At 45.0% G+C, this 18,959-nt stretch overlaps 2 protein-coding genes across 3 annotated transcripts in view; one reads left to right on the plus strand and one right to left on the minus strand.

Moving 5' to 3' along the window:
- nme7 (NME/NM23 family member 7) overlaps nucleotides 1–6,784 on the plus strand; it is a 21,978-nt gene extending 15,194 nt beyond the window's left edge. For both annotated transcript variants that reach the window (XM_056604371.1, XM_056604372.1), the window contains 2 exons: nucleotides 4,448–4,555; nucleotides 5,303–6,784. In XM_056604371.1, the coding sequence (XP_056460346.1) occupies nucleotides 4,448–4,555; nucleotides 5,303–5,335 (141 nt within the window). In that variant the 3' untranslated portion in view covers nucleotides 5,336–6,784. The remainder of the gene's footprint in view (nucleotides 1–4,447; nucleotides 4,556–5,302) is intronic.
- A 25-nt stretch (nucleotides 6,785–6,809) lies between these two features.
- On the minus strand, nucleotides 6,810–15,350 carry atp1b1a (ATPase Na+/K+ transporting subunit beta 1a). The gene is made up of 6 exons (XM_056604375.1): nucleotides 15,063–15,350; nucleotides 11,821–11,949; nucleotides 9,383–9,538; nucleotides 7,818–8,002; nucleotides 7,298–7,381; nucleotides 6,810–7,149 (listed from the first exon to the last, which is right to left on the minus strand). Exons 1-6 carry the CDS (start codon nucleotides 15,154–15,156, stop codon nucleotides 6,892–6,894), a joined length of 906 nt encoding a protein of 301 aa, XP_056460350.1. The 5' UTR covers nucleotides 15,157–15,350; the 3' UTR covers nucleotides 6,810–6,891.
- Between the last annotated feature and the right edge of the window lie 3,609 nt (nucleotides 15,351–18,959).

Raw genomic sequence — 18,959 nt, forward strand, 5'->3', positions numbered from 1 at the left:
GCCCTTGTTCCCCAAGCCCGTCGGTTACCGTGGTTACTTTAACAATATAACCTATTTTCTGAGTTTTAATCTCAATGAAAAGCTCACTTTAGATTCTTTGCAAGTAGAGCATGACAGTGTTGCTACACCAAATACCCCTTCTTCAATAGCTAGAAAAGGCTTGTTCAGTTGTATTCATGTGATATATGATGTTATACATGGTCTGATACAAGTTGTATGTGATTTGATATGTGGTATGATAAGTTATGGTGGACATAGGATAGGAGGTAAATGAATCAAGGTCTGAGATATGACCTCTGATGGGATTTCTGAATATACAGATTGTGTGGTGCATTGTGAAAGGATATATGATATGATGTGTGTGGGTGCGTGTGACAGGAATTAGGAAGTTATCTGCTGGGCGACGGTGGGCCAGGTCACATGACCCTCCACTGCATGCAGCCGGCCGTCATTACATCTGGTCAACGAGCAAATGCATATCGATCATATTCATAACCGGCATTGTAATGTTGTTATCTTTCATCTTCTTCAACTGTTATTATTCGCAGTGTGCCAAATGCTAGATTGTAATAACAATCACAGCTTCATTGAGACAATATTCTTATTTAAATAGTTGAAATAACTATCTATATCTAATAATATACACAGGTTTATGTTCTTAGAAACTATTTGAAGAATTTTGTAAAACAAAGTATTTGAAGGTGCTATACAGATCAAGGTATTTATTTGTTCCATTGAATGCCGCAGTTGGGTTGGTAAATCTTCCTGTTGAAACTATTAACTTGGTTGGTTGGTCGGCCATTAAGTCGTCTGTGGACACCGTGCCGGCGAGTTTGGCTGTTTGGCTTCTGCTCCAAGGTTACCTACCCACCACGGGCTTGGCTGGGCTTGGACGTTACCACGGTAACCGGTGAAGTCACGCGACTAATGCATACTATGATCTCCAGGGAGGCTGGCAGCACCGGTGCTCACCACCAGCACCCCCTAGAGGTCCCTGGGGAACTGCAGCCGGCTGAGAGAATCAGAGCACCTGCCGCCAGTAGAGGTTGGAGATAAGAAGTTCAGGAGCACTCTGACATCGTCTTCTTGGCACGGCAGATGGGAGATTAGAGAGCTAGGAGGATACTTTAATGACCCGCTACCGACAACAGCAAACACGCACCGCGCTATCATTCTTTTGAAAAGAATCCTCTGTTCTTCTTCCAAAGTCTAATTTGTCACGACGCATAATAAGACCTCTGGCATGAAAGAGACCGCTGCCTTCCCCATCGGTCCTGATGTTCCCCATGTTTCGTTATTTAATCTAAAATAAGGGGGGGTATAGTTTGAGATAAGAATATTAGCTGTTTGGATCAGATCTCTTTTGAACCGTTTTAGAATCAAAAACAGACACTGTGTGAAAAACAACTTTGTAGCTTTGACTTTGGTCTCCATCGAGCTGTTCTGCTCACTCTGACCTAGCCTTTTAACCTGCTATCTCTCGGAGCTACAGTCTTTTGAACCTCTCTCTCTCTCTCTCTCTCTCTCTCTCTCTCTCTCTCTCTCTCTCTCTCTCTCTCTCTCTCTCTCTCTCTCTCTCTCTCTCAGAACTACAGTCTCTTAAACTTCTCTCTTTTAGAGCTAGTCTTTTAAACTGCTCTCTCTCTCTCTCTCTCAGAACTACAGTATTTTAAACCGCTCTCTCTCAGAACTAATCTTTTAAACTGCTTTCTACCAAAACAACAGTCTTTTAAACTGCTTTCTACCGTATTTAAACTGCTCTCTTTCAGTGCTGGCCTGTTTGCTCATTTATTAACAAACTATTTATTAACAAACCGTTTATTAGTGTGGACGCAAAACATACATGGTTGGTATTGATGTACCATGATCCGGTTAATGAATGAGTGAGCAGATTGCTGATGTTAGAGAGTGGCCTTCACCACCAGCTACATGCGGTCCATTGTTCGCAACAGTAGAGTAGATATGCAAACATAACGCCACGCCCCAACCTCCCCAGTCACATTCAAATCAGCCGCTCTGTGCTCTGTTCATGACTCAAACCATGTAGAGAGGGAAAGAGAATCGACTGTCCTGTGTGTCATGTTTATGTTATGGATCAAACGTATATTATTGGCCAGGTGAATAGTATCAATCATGTTAATTATATTGAGTAAGATAAAATTATTAATTATTATCAACCTAATATTTTCTATTTGTTCGAGTGTGACCTGACTGGTTTCTTGACCTGTTCTGGTTTCAGCTCCCAGCTCCTCCACTCTAACCAGCGACTGACCCACTGTTTTTACCATTCCTGAGAGTCCATACCAGATCCGCAGGACTTATGTCCTTATTCTGAGCCCCTTTGCGTAACTAAACTGCCTTTTAAGCTATTATTTCTGCTGTTCCCCTTCCTCACGTGTCCCTGGAAGGCAGCGACCAGAGACATTGTGTCGGCGTCTGTTGAGGAAGAGGTTTATGTCCTCTTTACACACCGCTTCCGGCCTTTTGTCTTTTGGTTTATAAATCTCTGGAGGCTATGACTTTACCATGGAAACAATTGATGAACAAAATGGAGTCGACGCAGTTGCTAAGTGCAGCAGCCTGGTAGGCAGGGGCAGCGGCCGTGTGGTGATGTTTCCCAGGGCCTGATATGACGAAGCAGCAGCAACAGCAGCCTCGACATGAGTTACAGCCAAGAAGGTGACGGTGTAGTGACAGTGACACCGGTGGTGTTTTTGCCAAACCCATCATTCACCTTCTCCTGTTTCCAACGGCATTGCATGCTGGGGGAACGGGAGACATTACACGCATGACATTCATAACCCCCTTCCGTGATGTCTCACAGGGTCGTAAGTCTAACGCCAGGCACCGGGTTAACATAAACCTGAGCAGAAGGGTCCCCGTTGGGAGGATCTTCTCTCCCACCAGACAAAGGGCTGAGCGTTGGAAGACAAAAGGGTGGTTGACCTTGGGAGCCGAACGGCCGCACTCCCCTTTCAGAATGTGTCCGTCATGTGGCCGAGGTCGATGTGAAATGAAGACGTGTCCTTGAGTGGAGGTCATCGAGTAATGAAGACGCGCGCCACACCCCCACTAGCTCTGAATGGGCAGCGGTCTGGAGGGGGGGGGCATGGCGACACAATTGAGGGGTGTGACATATTTGTTTTATTGGTTTATGAGGACTCCGAAGCCCTAATGGGAATATTGCCATTTTATTCTCATAAGAAAAAGACATCTCTCTCTCTCCTTTGGCAACCTGACCTCTGAGAGGAAATGACAGGTGGTTAGCTTTGGGCTAGCTACCTAGCCGTGGCATGGATTCGGCTTGGTTGTATTTTGCCGCTTTTCCACCGCACATGTAGCTCGACTCGACACGACACGACTCGACACGACTCGACACGGTAGCAGCGCGGGTGCTTTTCCACCGCAAATAGTACCTCCGGGACGTGGGCGGGGTCGTCTGCGCGAAAGGGCCGTGACGTATCTTTGTACGCGACGCAAACAACACCTACGTAACCCACACATGGACAGAACCCACATAACAACAATGGAGAACATCGATGCGATGGTATTCGTGTTCGTATTATTAGCTGGCAAGTTGAAGAAGTGGAATATGTTGGCTGCGGCGCTACTATGGCTGTTCTATCGTTACCAGCATGGTTGCCATGTCGCTCTCGTGACTTCGTCACACTCTCTGGCCAATCAGTGGCCGGCCGTCTGCCGACGTCACCTTTTAGCATCGGCTCAGCCGCTTGGAACCTAGAGCGAGGCGGTACTAGAAAAAGCAGCCACTTGAGGTACTAGATCGCGGTGGAAACGCAAAAAAGGCGAGCTGAGTCGAGTCGAGTCGAGTCGTGTCGAGCTGGTACCATGCAGTGGAAAAGCGGCATTTGATGCTAGCGAGGGATCATGGTGTCCTCGTTGTCATTGCCGTCCAATCACATATCCCTGCAGTTCTTAAAGATATTGCATTGGACGCAATCTAGATGTCAAGAAGGGTCTGAGATATCAGAACGACTTTAGTTGTTTTTGTTGAACCCAGCCTGTTTCCTGTGTTGAAACAGGCTGGGTTGAACTTAATGGGGAAGTGCTTGGTACAGGATGAGGTTTTTCTTTGCTCTCGCATGCAGTTCATTGCAATGGACTCAAAGGGCGTACCCAACAGCAAGAGTTGCATGTTATAGACTCAATTCATCACTTAGACTAGACCCATATTCCCTTAGTGTATTGTGTGTACTGTAGTTATTCTGTTCTGGGTGGCAGCCCGGGGCATTACCACTGCCCGGGTTAAAGGTTTGATTGAATCAAACCATCCGCCCCCTGGCACCGTTTACGATTCATATATTCTGTCAGTGTGGTTTGCCTAATGGATGAGTTGACATTGTCCTGTATTCAGATTCTACCCGAAGGCCCCATTCAAAGCGAGGCAGGCCCCTCCTAACTAACCAACTGTCCCTGAACTCGACAGGAGATCGCACGCCACTTACGACCGGAGACGCTGCGGGCGCTGTACGGCAAAGACAAGGTCCAGAACGCCGTGCACTGCACCGACCTCCCCGACGACGCACTTCTAGAGGTAGGCCGGTCGTCACCCCCCCTCCCCCCCCTTCCCACTCACATTCTCCCCGCCCTCACGCACACTACCGCGCTGTTTCACATGGCGTCACCCGACGCACACGCAACACGTGAGCGTTTCCTTTGAAGCGGCCGCCGGCGGTGGCAGCGGGGATGCGAGCTCAGTGCAGCGTTTCATGCGCTGTTGGGAAGCGGGTCCCATGACTTCCCCTGTGGGCCAGCGGAGGGGGCCCCCCTTATAGATCACACTGGTTAGGACCAGAGAGAGAGGAGAGGGGGGGGGGTGGAATGTGAAGCGAGCCATTGTTTAGCCAAGTGAGCAGGCGTGATTCATTAGGCACTATTGTTCAGGGTAGCTCCTGATCCGTGGAGCGGCAGTGGACAAACGTGTCCTTGTTAATCATTAAGCCTGGGACCAGGCGGAGGGAAGGGGGCAGGGGGCACATTCCCGCTTGGTAGTTCATAGTTGCCGTAAAGGTTGCCCCGAGTACCACACTTCCTTCCCGAACGACCACCAGAAACTATCGAGAGCACCTTGTGCCTCGTTCATACTAGTTCCACGTATGTTCCTGTCCCTCCCGTTTGGGATTAATTAAGTACGTCTTATCTTATGTAAAGATTCATATCCAGCTATCAGTACACTTTACATTAATGCTACATCCTCCCTCCCCCATTTGTACTGTATCAATATTAATCACCAATATAAAGTGGTTCATTTCTATAATACATTTCCTCCTTCTTCTTCCAGGTGCAGTACTTCTTCAAGATTTTAGATGGTTAAAGCAAAAAAAAGTTTGTTAGAAAATCACTCCTGAATGTGTTTATTAAGACTTCAGCACAGGCTTATTTTTCTGTTTAATTATTTCAGTCTCACCAGATTAAATAAAGTGACAAGAGTAAATGGTGTTGTGTTGTTCCACGTGGACTCTAAGCACTGTTACACCAACTTGACGTCCTACTACATGGGCACTGCGTTGCTTCTTATGATCTTTTTCACCAGCCACTTTGGTATTGCATTCGTACGTTACACTTTTTCTTTTTGCAAAAAAAAAATTGTACAACTGCATAAATATACAATTCTTCAACCATGGAAATGGCTAAAACATTCGATAGAAAGTTACATAACATCATGTGATGTCTCCAGCAAAAAAAATTATAAATTCTAAAATCAAAAAACGTGAAAACAAATAAAAAGATTTTTAAAAGCATTGAGTTGCCATGTTCGGACAGAAGTGATACTCATTCACACTGGACCCACTAAGTTTACACATTTTATTTTTTAAGAAGTGAGAAATCCCACGGTCAGTAAGTGAAAATCCATGCCAAGTTTTTGGCACCACCCGGGCACTGCCAGGCCAGCATTGTATCTCTTGGGTTGCGATAACTGCTCGTTAGCACACGGTAGACCCAAAATATTGGGCCGGATTTGTCTATTCTGAGCGTGGGATATCCGGCTCCGCTTTGAAATTGGAATAAACAGAAGAATGAGAGAGAGTGAGAGTGAGAGACAAAGAGAAAGATAGATAGATAGAGAGAGAAAGAATTAGACCCTGTCCACTGCCCGTGGCCAACCGTGAATAAAACACAGAGAGAGAGCAAGTACACACATATACTTCAACAACATCATCTAGGAGGAAGAGATTCCAGGGAGTGCAGTCCTTTTTACTCACACATGGGGAGAGTACCATGCCAGTATTTCAGTTAGTACAAGTACATGACAACATCCACACGCTCACGCTAAGATTAGCACACCTGCACACAGAGAACGAACACAGGCGCACACAAACACACACACACGCACACACCTTGGACCACTAAAGCTAAGCAAACGACACGAGACAGGGAAGCATGGGAAGGCCAGTATAAGTGGCGTGACTACAGCACTGAACACTCCGAAAATATATATATATAGAGAGGGGGAGACCACATCGGGGAGACACTGGAGACGGACACACAGCTCGCTACATATCAGTAGTGGAATCGCAATTTACAGTAATAGGTGAACATGTCCCCCTGGCTCAAGGAATACTTCTCAATTTACATTAGAATAAATATTGTGTATTGCTAACTCCTCATGTAGTTCTAACCCCCTTCGACATACACAGAAAAAAGCTAGTGTAAAGCACACAGATTAATTTTTTTTTTTAAGGTCTTGTATAGCGTGAACGTTTCGTTTTCAAGACTAGTCGTGTTTTTTTTTCTTTTGTTTATTGGAACTCTTTTTATTGAATTTTTTCGACTTTTACTATTTTCTCTTTTATTTTTTACTTTTAATTTCTAGAACTGTGTTTGAAGGGGCACGGCGGGAGACTGGGCGGGGGCACTTGCGGTCGGGGGTCATAAGGAGATGGTTATCTTCACGTCAAAGCGTCCCTGGTAGCGGTCCTTCTCGCTCGTGTCAATGTTGTCGCCGTACACGCGGCACTCGATGCGCACGTCCGTCTTCATGGTGAGGTTGGTGAAGTGGATCGCCACCAGGGGCTGCAGGTACTGGGGGTGCACCAGCTTGCCGTAGTAGGGGTAGTACTGCAGCGGGAAGCCGCCGTCGAAGCCGTAGTACTTGATCTCGCCGACTAGGTCTTCTTCCCCTGCTCTCTGCAAAAAGGAAAAAAAACGCCCGAGATTTTACCACTTGATGTCGGCTATTGTTGTAACGGTGGAATAAGATGAGGTGACAGTTTGGACAAAACGCGTACTATATGCTTGGGCGACCTGAAGCCTTTTGAGATCGTAAGCACCGTACCTTGTTTTGGCAGTGCAGAGGGATCAGGTTGGGCCTCTGTCTGGCTAGAACAGCCGGGGACAGGGTCGCGTTGTCTTGTACGGGCTAGAGGGGAGAGATTTGGTGGATTTGATCAGACTTGCTGGCCGAGCACCATGGCTTTCTGCCATCAACATCACTTGCGACGTGAAACTGTTCATTGTCGTCTGTCTTGTCTTATCTCACAACGACATGAAATACCTAGTACAGTTGAATACACCTTTTAAATAAAATCAGGCGTATCTATAACAGGCGTCCGAGTTTAAATCAGCAGTGAGCAGTGATCGTGCCAGTACACTGTGTACCATCAGTACATCTGAAATGCTAGACTCTTTGATGTCGGTCTTATAATAACACACAGTTTAAAAACATGATCGATTACATTATAATGACCTCTCTAATCCCAGACGTCATTACTACGCTGAATAACTTTCTCGAACAAGCCGGGACAGGTGGCGCCGGGGGGGGGGGCACCCGGGTATGTGGGGGAGGGGAGACTCACCCTGGGGATGTAGTTGACGATCCTGTTCAGCTTGACGATGAGGCAGGGCTTGCCTTCCTTGAAGCCGAAGGTGGGGTCCGTTACACCGGAGCACACCCCCAGCAGGTCGCGGGAGAAGCGGCAGGCCCTGCGCATGGTCTTGTCTGTCTCCAGGTCCCTGCGCTTTATTGGCGCGGATGGCGTGCCTGGCGAGGGAGCACATGCGAGAACAGCGTCAGTTATAACACACACACATACACATGGCGTGGATGTCTCCCTGGTTAGGACAACATGAGGACAGATTGCAGCAGAGGTGCCCAGATTCCCACGGAAATTAACATTCAAAGTAGGGTTGCCGCGGTGTGGACATTTTCACACCGAGTAATACGCTCGTGTCAACACCGGTATTACCGGTATAAACGGTATTAACTTTGAAACTATAGGTCAACCGCCATCTTCTCCGTCAACTCTCCTCTCACACTCGGTGACTGCGGCTGGCAGCGCGCCAATTCTCGGCGTCTTATAACGTTCTATATATAATAGTATATATATAGTATAATATAATTATAATATCACGGCCAAAAGCTCTGTGCGCCTCCGGATGGCCGTAGCGCAGGGAGCTCAAGTAGGGATTGGGCTTCGCTGGGTTTGTTAACGGCGTTGCTATGGTTACCGGTCTTGTAAGGAAGCACGTCAATTCTCGGCGCGACAATTCTCCTGCACAGAGCAGAACTGTGGCCTATTATACACATTTTAATTTTCTTAATTATAATTATATTATTCATTTTTGCCGATTTTTTTTATTATTACAAAAAACAAAACCAAAAAAAACTCTGTGTTGCCGGTGTGCAACACAGAGTAAACGGTGTTGGCCTCAACACCGGTAATACCGTATACCGCGGCAACCCTAATTCAAAGTACCTAAAATAGTCTCTTTCACTCTTTCGTACGATGTTGCTATTTAAAGTGAAACTGTTGCGATACAAATGCACACCGTCATGTTATAAACAGCAACCTGTATTCCCCTACCGAGGTGCAATTAAAAATTGGCTTGTAGCGCCGAGTCGACTGCTATCGAGATGTAACGGATAGCGATAATAATAGGTCTGATTGTGGTTTACCACTATGGATACACTAAGAACACTGTGTGAGAAAGGTAAGTAGGCTGTTATCTCTGCTATGTCCTACAACTTATGTACAGTCCATGGTGACTGACAAAGATACCCGAATGTGATTGGTAAAACAGATCAATTCACTGGCTTAATGCCGTCGAGAGTTGGCGTTTATATCATATCAAATAATTGTCTATCATATCATTTTGTGCCTATAATTTTAAAAATACATTTTTAATTGGTAGAATGCACTCTAGGTTAGTATGTTAAAATTGGCTTTGGCAATGCATATGTGTATACAGTGTATAGGTACATAGTAAATATAAATAATAGGTTAAATTGTAGCATTAAAATGTTGATTTTTTTCAGACACTCAAAATAATAAAGAATGAAATTTGAATGGGATTGTAGAGGACGATTGACAGCTGTATATATATATATATATATATATATATATGTGTAATTAGACTTTACCTGGACAGTCATCAAATTTTCCCGCGTCCACCTGCAGGTCGGGGTTGTACTTTTCGAGGAAGTTGGTCATGGACTTGGTGTACTTCTCGTACGTGGTCTTGTCGGACATGTTGAAGGCGATCTCAGACTTCTCAGAGCGCGGGGTGTGCGACAAACCTGGAGGATACACGGCACAGGAGTTACTCAAGGAACACGGCTGCAATGTTCATGCCGCCTGTTCCAACATTGTATGTAATGTCGTGGTGTCTGGGCGTTCATAATCGTTACGTAGTTCCCTCCCGTGGCACTGAGTGTAAATGCACAAATTACAAAATCCTATTTTCATCTCTTGTGGAAATATTACTCAACGCATTATTGCAGCAACAGACATGTGACATTTATGGAATAAATGCTGAACACTACAGGGGGGGGGGAAGAGGGGGGGCAGGAGGTGTTGCTGCAGTAATTTTCCACAGACAGCGTTCTCAACGGGCCTCAGCCTTGAGGGGGCGGGGCATGGACAGACAATGTGGGAGAAGATCTTACAGGAGCTCCCAAAACACGGAAATCCTCTCATTCAATGTCTCAACTGGGACGAGGAGAAGGAAAAGGAAGAAGAATGCTGCCGAGGAAAGATGAGGAGTGAGACAAGGACACTCGGTTCTGTTTTGATTTGACTTCCTTGTTCGTTAAAAGTTGAACAAACCCCCCCCCTATCATTCTTGCCCCGGCACTCTCTCTCTCTCAATGGAAACTTTCAGCCCTGGAACGAGAGACAGAGAGAGAGAGAGAGAGAGAGCGAGAGAGAGCCAGAAGGGGGGGTTGGGGGCGGTTCTCAAACCAACCGACAAGAGCACGAGAGAGAGAGAAAAAAAGCTCTTTCCTTTATCTGCCCACCAATGGAAACTCAGCCTGGCTCCAAGCGCTCCACACCTACTTGTGTTGGTTGTGACTTCGTCGAGTCAGAGTCAGTTGACAGGGAGAGGAAATGGCCGACAGGGGAATCGGCAGGCAGGCTCGTGGCCGTATGCACAGAGACTCTCTCTCTCTCTCCTTTACAATGCCTTGCTAAAAATACCCAGAGGGCCTCAGCATGGGCCAAGCAAACACACACGCCGCTACCGCTAGTCGTGAGCTTCGCAGGGGACGCAAGGCTGTTTACAAACACACACGCATGCACACGCAAACTGGCGCACAGATGTCTCATTATGTCTCGCCCCATAAATCCTTCGTGGGTGTGCGTGTGAGGATTCACACTTTTCGAAAGACAACAGGGAAAAAACGAAATCCACAAAAAATGTTCATTGAGGGAAAAAAAAAAAGAGTTCCCAACAACCACCCAAACAAGAACGAAGTGAAACCGGTCTGACGTGACTCTGGCCGAGGCTAACACGTTAACGATGCGTTCACATGACAAATGGACGTTTGAGTTCTGCTGAACACAAAAGTGTGCGGTGTTTGTATAACAGGCTCAACAGACTCCTGAGGGGGAAGCCATTGACTGGCTGCGAGCAGTGAAGGACAAAATGGCCGAAACTAAGGTCAGACTCCTGCCAGCCAGCAGCAGCCAAATCACATCGCAGCTCTCTCTCTCACACACACACACACACACAGACGGCAGCAACAGGATGCATAGCAACAACACCTCACGAATAAGCGTCATTTTGAATCAAAAGTGTGTTTAACATTCCTCACATCCCGAGCAATTATGTGAATAAAATGCCCACACAAACGTTACTGAGCTTGATCTGTGCTGGCTGTACATTGTAGTTTAGACAGATAGAAAACTGTTAGTGTTGTACAGAGAGGTACAGAATAGTACATATTCGACAGGAGTTTAGACAAGGAGTTTAGGTTAGACCGTCAATAAGAGAACGTGTTTTGGAGTAGTTGGTGTTATGACAGTACAGTAAAAAGTCTCTGATCATTTCAACGTTGATACGTATGGAGAGGTTTGGATCGCTTAGTGTTAGACAGTTCATATAGAGAGGAAAGAAGTGTCAGACAGTACGTATAAGGTGTGGATGACTTTGTGTAAGACTTCAGAAAAGAGGAGGTGTCGGAGTAGCTAGTGTTAAGACAGTCGAGTAATAGGTGTTTGATCAATTTAGTGTTAGACGGTACATATGGCAACGTATGAATACGTGTTTGACAGTCAATATGAGCTCCGAAGGAGTTGGTGTACACACAGTAGGGCTGATAAGGGTTAGACAGTAGGGATGATAAGGCTAAGACAGTAAGTCTGATAAGGGTAAAACGGTGAGTCGGTTAAGTGTTAGAAAGTAGGGATAAGTGTAGGTCGGCTCAGTGTTAGAAAGTAGGGATAAGTGTAAGACAGTAATTCTGTAAAGTGTTAGACAGTATGGATGATAAGTGTAAGTCGGTAAAGTGTTAGAAAGCAGAGATGATGAGTGTAAGCCGGTCTGGATGATAAGTGTTAGACAGTAGGTATTGGGTACCTGGGGGTGCGACTCGGTCCTGGTAGGTGGGCGTGTAACTGCTCAACGTGAGCAGCAGAGCCTGGATGGTCCCGATGAAGATGCCGGCCAGACATCCGTAGAATATAAGGTAGAAGAGTAAGATTTTAACTGTGGAGAAACGAGAGAGAAAAAAAACGATGTTTCAGCAAAGGAAGGGTCAACATGCTTCTCGTGCGTGGGTTGTTTCGTGATTCTGTTTTAAACATGCACCAACCTGGGCCCAGCTAATCAAAGTTATCAATCCTTCTTACAGTTGACAAGTATCACTCAGTTGAAATTACCAACACTGTCCTTGAGAAGGGATAGGTCATTAAGCAAATGCCATTCAACCGCTAATGTCCTACTTAATTGGAAGCCCGTGGAAAGCAAATCAATAGATGTCTGCTTCTGTGTCCTGTTGCAAATGGTAATTCACCGAACAGTGAACATTCAAGAGCCAGCCCTTGAATCACTATCTTAAGCATTAAGCAATCGCCATTTGAACGGCATTAGCATCAGTGGCTTCAAAGTCTATAACTGTGTAACGCCACCAGAATTAGGGTTTAGAAACCTATGAGTCATACTAATATGACCAGCATATTATTTTCCAAAGCAGATACATAAATACATTTAAATATATTGTGGTACTAGTCCCGGGATCTACTTTTGAATGTGTTTGATGCATTTAGAAAAGTTTCCTATTTAACCTCTATATACAAGTGTGCTATTAAAGAGTTAGTCAATTCAACATACAATATTTGTTTAAAACAATGGAAGCAAATTAACATGAGATTTGGTCGGATTTTGCTAAAGTAATTGGTAATAATAATTTCACAGGTTAAATAAACTGTTGGCCAACTAGATATTAAGTGTGGTATTTGCTATCAAAACTATGCTATCTTTGATGTTTTGATTCTTGTGTAGCCAAATACAAGAAATTATGAACTTTCATTATATCCTAGGGAAATTTGGGCTACATGCTTAGGCCTATATTCTCGCAATACTTGTCACCAGGGTGACCTGGTCATAAATCTTTACTGGAAATATGCCGTCCACGCCCATGACAAATACTCAGACCATTCTGCATTGCTCAAGATTTTGTGTCACTCACTAGAAAACTCTATTTTTTCTTTTACCATATTAAGGGTTTGTGTTAACTGCAAGGCCGGTGTGAGTTAATTTCACCACCCAACTAAATAAGTAACCAAGCACTGCATTGTCTTTATCAAAAAGACATCTTTAATGGTAGATTGTATTTTACATGTTGTGTTCAGCATTGGCCTGCTTGAAGGGTAGGGGGGGCTACAGAACTCATTAACATGTCAACAGATAGCCACACAATAGAGTTTCAGGTTTGTTGACTTTTGGAGAGAAAAAGGCAAAGGGATGGCAATTGAAATACAAATAGGTAGGGAACAACCAGATACTCTGGTATAGGCATAAGTGCACCATGAATACAACGCAAAATGGTCGACATTAACTCCTATTAGACCTGTAAGGCCAAGAGTAATGCGCTACATCATTCTAACAAAGTTTGTACATTATTCATCACTACTTCGACCGGAGATCGTGGCTATCAACAGGCGATGATGTCAGAGTGGGGCAGTTGCAGTGTTGCAGGTCGGATGCTTTAACATTTAAATTCAATCAATGGAAATGAAACTAAACCACATGGCCTGTGTTGCTGGCACAGCCCTATGGATCACTTTGAATAGAGAGCACCTCCCCCATCCACACCAATGATGGGTGCTTCTCAGCATCACCCATCTCTCTCTCTCTCTCTCTCTCTCTCTCTCTCTCTCTCTCTCTCTCTCTCGTCTTCTCCCCTCATTTCTCCCTATATCATTCTGTCTCTCTGCCTCCCTGCTCCTCCCTCTCGATGTCTCTCTATTTCTAAATGTATCTCTGCCCTTTATCTTTAAGGTACGGCTACTTGTTGAATCCAAATAAGTTCATTCATTGAACCTACAGGTAGAATACGAAGTATAAAACTCATCCCTGTTGGTAATGTAGGGACGCAACAGCCATTTTCTCTCTCATCACGCCAAATCCTTTTGCGGACAAACTACATACGTTCGTGATCGGGGCCTCAATCGGCGGCGGATCTGCGTCATCTCTCAATAAAAAGAGAAGGTCGACTTTTTTTTTTTAAAGCGACTACCTGTTGCGTTCAGATAAAATCGGCGATTGCACAACTTTTCTTAAATGTGGCATGCTGTCGATGCACGAAGGCGGAAAAGGATTGGTTAGAGAATTCGGAAACCAAATGATAATGCCCGCGTTCGACCTTGTGAAGTTTTTTTTTACACGGAGGGAGAGAAAAAAACTTTGTGATGGAGGAGGCCCCTGGGGACATGTGAGTCGTGATCTACCATCCAGCCGCCATGCGAAGGCACCGAGACGGAAATCAGACCTCGGCGACAACGTGTCGTGAGGGGACGTTTCTGTTTAAACAATACACTTAGTTGTGTACTCGTTGTAACCCCAAAACTCAACCTCTGTGGAGTGGGCCTGGACGCTGTTTGTGGCGAAATACAACCAGACATCGATATTATTCACCAAGAATCAATCAATCCCATTTCATATGTCCTCGGTCGGGGAAAAAGCTTTATTTGACAACATTTTTTAAACAGCCTTAGTCCGCACTCGGAGAATGAGTGACTCAACTTCAAATATTGGATTTGGGAGAAAACAAATCTTGACAGACCGACTGCCCTTCAAAATGACCTTTTTGAGAAAGGACGCCTTTTTTCGAAAGCTAATCGATAAATAGTCGTATGGTCTATAGGCCCAGTAGTCTAATCTTGTTCCCTTTCACACGTTGGTAACGTTAGGTCCAATGAATACTCGTTATTACTAATCTCACTTTGTTTCTTACACAGCCCCATAGCCTAATAGTAAAAATAAAAAAATAGTACCAATTGACCATTAACACACCTTTTTATGTCATAGCGATCGGCCAGACGTGTGGGGCTACGGATTGATGGTACCTTATCGACATTTATCTTTGATTTATCGGCCTAGCAACCACACACGTCCCATTGATAATTGGAGTCACGACACACTACATTTCAAAAACCAAAGTAGGATCTAACAGGTGCTGTTTCACGAACACGAATCAATGAAGCGCCTTTTTCTATTGCGTTTCACCGTTCCTCTGGTGTCGTGTGTTAATATCGATGGTATTACACACATACTCATCTGTATTACGAGTGATTTCGAGACATAAGTAGGCTACTTACACCAACTGCTTCCAGTCCGTCCAAGAAATTCCCTTTTCTCTGAATTCCACACAAACGTCTTCCATCCACCATCGGCTTCTTTATTGGCCGACATGTTACAGTCCTCTTTGGATTCACTTTTCAATTAAATCGGATTGAGAAGAGTTTAGTTTTTCGCGCCGACCACTGACACAGTCCGCGCACAGGAAAACGTAAAAGAACCGTGTCGTCCCCGACTCTACCTATTGTACCCCACACAATTTATCTCTTATGGTGACTAGCTCCGCCCTGTAAACTCCAGTCATAAGTTGCCCCCAAACAGGCGGGGCTTCGTCCGGCCAGTCACAAGTATCTGCGCTATTACGCAAGACATGAGGGGAGTGGGGCGCTCTAGTAGTGTGTACCCGCCCTATCGATCCGACTCACTCGCTACCTTCGATAGTTACCAAATATTAAAACTAGCCTCGGCTGGTTGACACGTTCGTGTTATACCGCCTTCTGAAAGTCACTAATGATATACGTTTCCCACGCCAGTGTTTATGGTTCTGCGTAATGACTCATACAACGTGATTGGCTGGAATCAACAAGTTATTCTTTGAACGTTTGACACCACGTGATGCAGCCTTTGTGTCTATGAAATGCTACACTGTAACACATTTATAATAGCCTGTATCTGCAGGCTATTAATGGGCCTGCTTAGTAGCACATATGTACATATACACATGAATAGATACACATATATACAAATTTAGCATTGGACAGAATGTACTGGTAAGAATCTCGTATACAGAACACATTCTGGTTTATACAATCAATGTCAATGAGTTAGTACGTCTAAATGTTAGCATTTATAAATAATATAGCTATACAGACGTCATGGTATTTTATGCACATTGAAACAGACTTCCCAAGAGTTCACCATATACTAAATTTAATTCTGAATAAAAACGGTACAAGTGTGTTTATTAATGAGCCCAATTGCTGCTCTTCGAGAATAGAACCATGTCTCAGAATTACAGTATCATCACAGTCTCTCTTTTGAAGGGTATTGACAGTCCATAAGATCAGGATTAGTCCTATCTTGGATCCCTGTTATCAATCATCCTTCAGTAGGCTTGGTCCTGATCGCCACATTCCTCCGGTGATTCGTAACTGAGTTGTAACAACATGCATCGGGACAATTTCATTTTGAGGTCTTCTTTATTCGGCTTCACTAGTATATTTACCTTCTTAACGTTGTATTTGACATTTCTCTTTTAACCTTTTTGTCTTATATATTCTTGTATTGATCGCTTTGCAAATGCCTTCTAAAATGTGATTCATGCCAATGTTGTCTTGTTTTTTTTAAAACGATTTATGATGACTATATGCTCTGTAAGGTAACCTTGGGTGTCTTGAAAGGCGCCTCTAAATTAAATGTATTATTATTATTATTATTATTAATGTGAAGCACTCTTAATTGAATGAAGCTGACTTCATATGTACTTTCCTTCCCTTGCTTTGCTTCACTAATGGCAACAGCAGAACAACCAAACCAGAGTCAAACTACCTATGTGCATTTACACTTTCTATTCTCTTCCCTATGATTACATTAATTAGCTCTTGAAAGAGGAACAAATCTTGACTGGATTATCTCACGTGAACAAACCCCATCCAATGCCCACTAGTAACGCTGTGACCAGGGGTCTCTTTGGGTCTAGTGGGCTCACACACTTTGACCAGGGGTCTCTTTGGGCTGACCCACCATTAGCGGGGGCCTCTCTGGGTCTATGGGCTGACACACGGTGACCAGGTTCTCTCTGGATCTATGCTGGTCTCAGACACTGTGGCCACGGGTCTCTTTGGGCTGACTGTAGCCAAGGGTCTCTCTGGGCTGACACACTGTGGCCAAGGGTCTCTCTGGGCTGACACACTGTGGCCAAGGGTCTCTCTGGGCTGACACACTGTGGCCAAGGGTCTCTCTGGGCCTTTGCTTGAACACACTTTGACCAGGGGTCTCTCTGGGCTGACACACCGTGACCAGGGGTCTCTCTGGGCCTTTGGTTGGACACACTGTGACTGTGTCCGCTCTGCTCTCTCTCTCCCCCTCTCAACTATTCCCTCTTCCTTCCACCTCTCTCCTATCTCCTATATCCTCTCTACTATGAATCTCCTTCCCTCTCTCCCTCCCTCTCTTCCTCTTCGCTCTCTCTCTCTCTCTCTCTCTCTCTCTCTCTCTCTCTCTCTCTCTCTCTCTCTCTCTCTCTCTCAGATGCCTGTTGTTGTTTTTACAGTGCCTGGCAACAGCGGACCCCCTGTCATCTGAAGCCCCCGCTAGTCGGGGGGCGATTCTAAGAAAGACCCACCGACTCCCCGCCTCCTCTGTGCTTTTAAACAACACGTGAGGGTCGTCCGCCCCCCCCCCCCCCCCCCCCCTCCCCTCTGATCTCCAGGCCCTGGAGATCGGGGCAGGGGCAGGTGAGTAAGCAGCGTCCCTACTGAGTAGCTCCCAAAACACGCGCTGTTTTCATAGGATGGACCCGCCCCACATATATATTATCTGCCCTCTATATCACGCACACAATCTTGACTCTCTGGTCTTTTAAGGTAAAATGGTATTTGTGTGTGTGCGTGTCTAGATTAAGCCCCAAAAAGGCATGTCTTAAAAGCGGATGGCTTCCTAAAACAGATCTTTATAGCGACAAAGGGGTTGGAAATAGGGAAGGGAATATTATAAGCAGTGCTGGTAAGATGAGGTAGTAAATAAACGAAATAACAATAAAACACATGGTGCGGTCTGTCCGGAAACAGAATAATATGAGGTTGTAGCAAGAAGCAGCGACGACACGATGCCGTCAACAATCAAGCGTACCCAATATTGAATATATATTTTTCAATTTTAAAGAGCATTTCAAAAGTCAAATGGAGCGAATATTTCAACGTTGCTTCCTTTTTGAATGGATAAAGCATTTACCTTTAAAACATACATATTTTATGGACAATGTGTTTCTCTATGGACAGGACAGTGAAGAGAGACATGTAGCATAGGATCACAGGTGGGAACCTGCAGCGCTAGATGGTATATGGCCTACATGGTTAGCACAAGGGTTGAGCCACTGAATAGTAGATTAGTAATCCATTAGATTAGCAACCCATTCTAATTTCCTCTAATCTTACCTAATCCAACATAATCTCATTCAATTGATACCCTTATCTCATGTAATCCAACTAAACTGATCTGAAGTTCCAGGTGTCCAGTATGAAACTAATCTGTGTGTCTGTTTGTGTGTGTGTGTGTGTGTGTGTGTGTGTGTGTGTGTGTGTGTGTGTGTGTATTTATGTGTTCTACTACTACTATATCCAGGTTTTTGTGTGTGTGTGTGTGTGTGGGTGCGTGTGTGTGTGTTCTACTACTACTATATGCAGGTTGTTCTGTTGCCTATGCGTGTGTGTGAGTGTGTGTGTGTATGTGTGTGTATGAATTTATGTGTTTTACTACTACTATATTCAGGTTGTCGGGTTGCCTGTGTGTGCGTGTGTGTTCTACTATTATATCCAGGTTGTTGCTTGCCTGTGTGTGTGTTCTACTACTACTATATCCAGGTTGTCGGGTTGCCTGTGTGGGTTCTTGTTAGTACGTGAGGCCAGTCTGTGGGCCAGTGAGAGAGGGCCCGTGTACTGGTTGGCTAGCGGAGCGTGCTGATGCTGCCTGGAGGCTGAAGGCTGATTGGCTGGCTGCTGCTGACAGAGTTCTGAAGCTAAATCAATTAGCAGCTCTAATACCAACCCCCCTCGTCACTCTATTTTCCGTACGATCATTACTGGCATCATACACCGGATCAAACATGCAAACGAAATTGTATTGCAATCAAAAGTACATCCTACACTATGGTGTTCAAACCACTGTCCGTGTCCACACAACTGAGTCTGTTCAATACA

Source organism: Gadus chalcogrammus, chromosome 12, assembly GCF_026213295.1.
Source record: "Gadus chalcogrammus isolate NIFS_2021 chromosome 12, NIFS_Gcha_1.0, whole genome shotgun sequence".
Lineage (NCBI taxonomy): Eukaryota > Metazoa > Chordata > Actinopteri > Gadiformes > Gadidae > Gadus > Gadus chalcogrammus.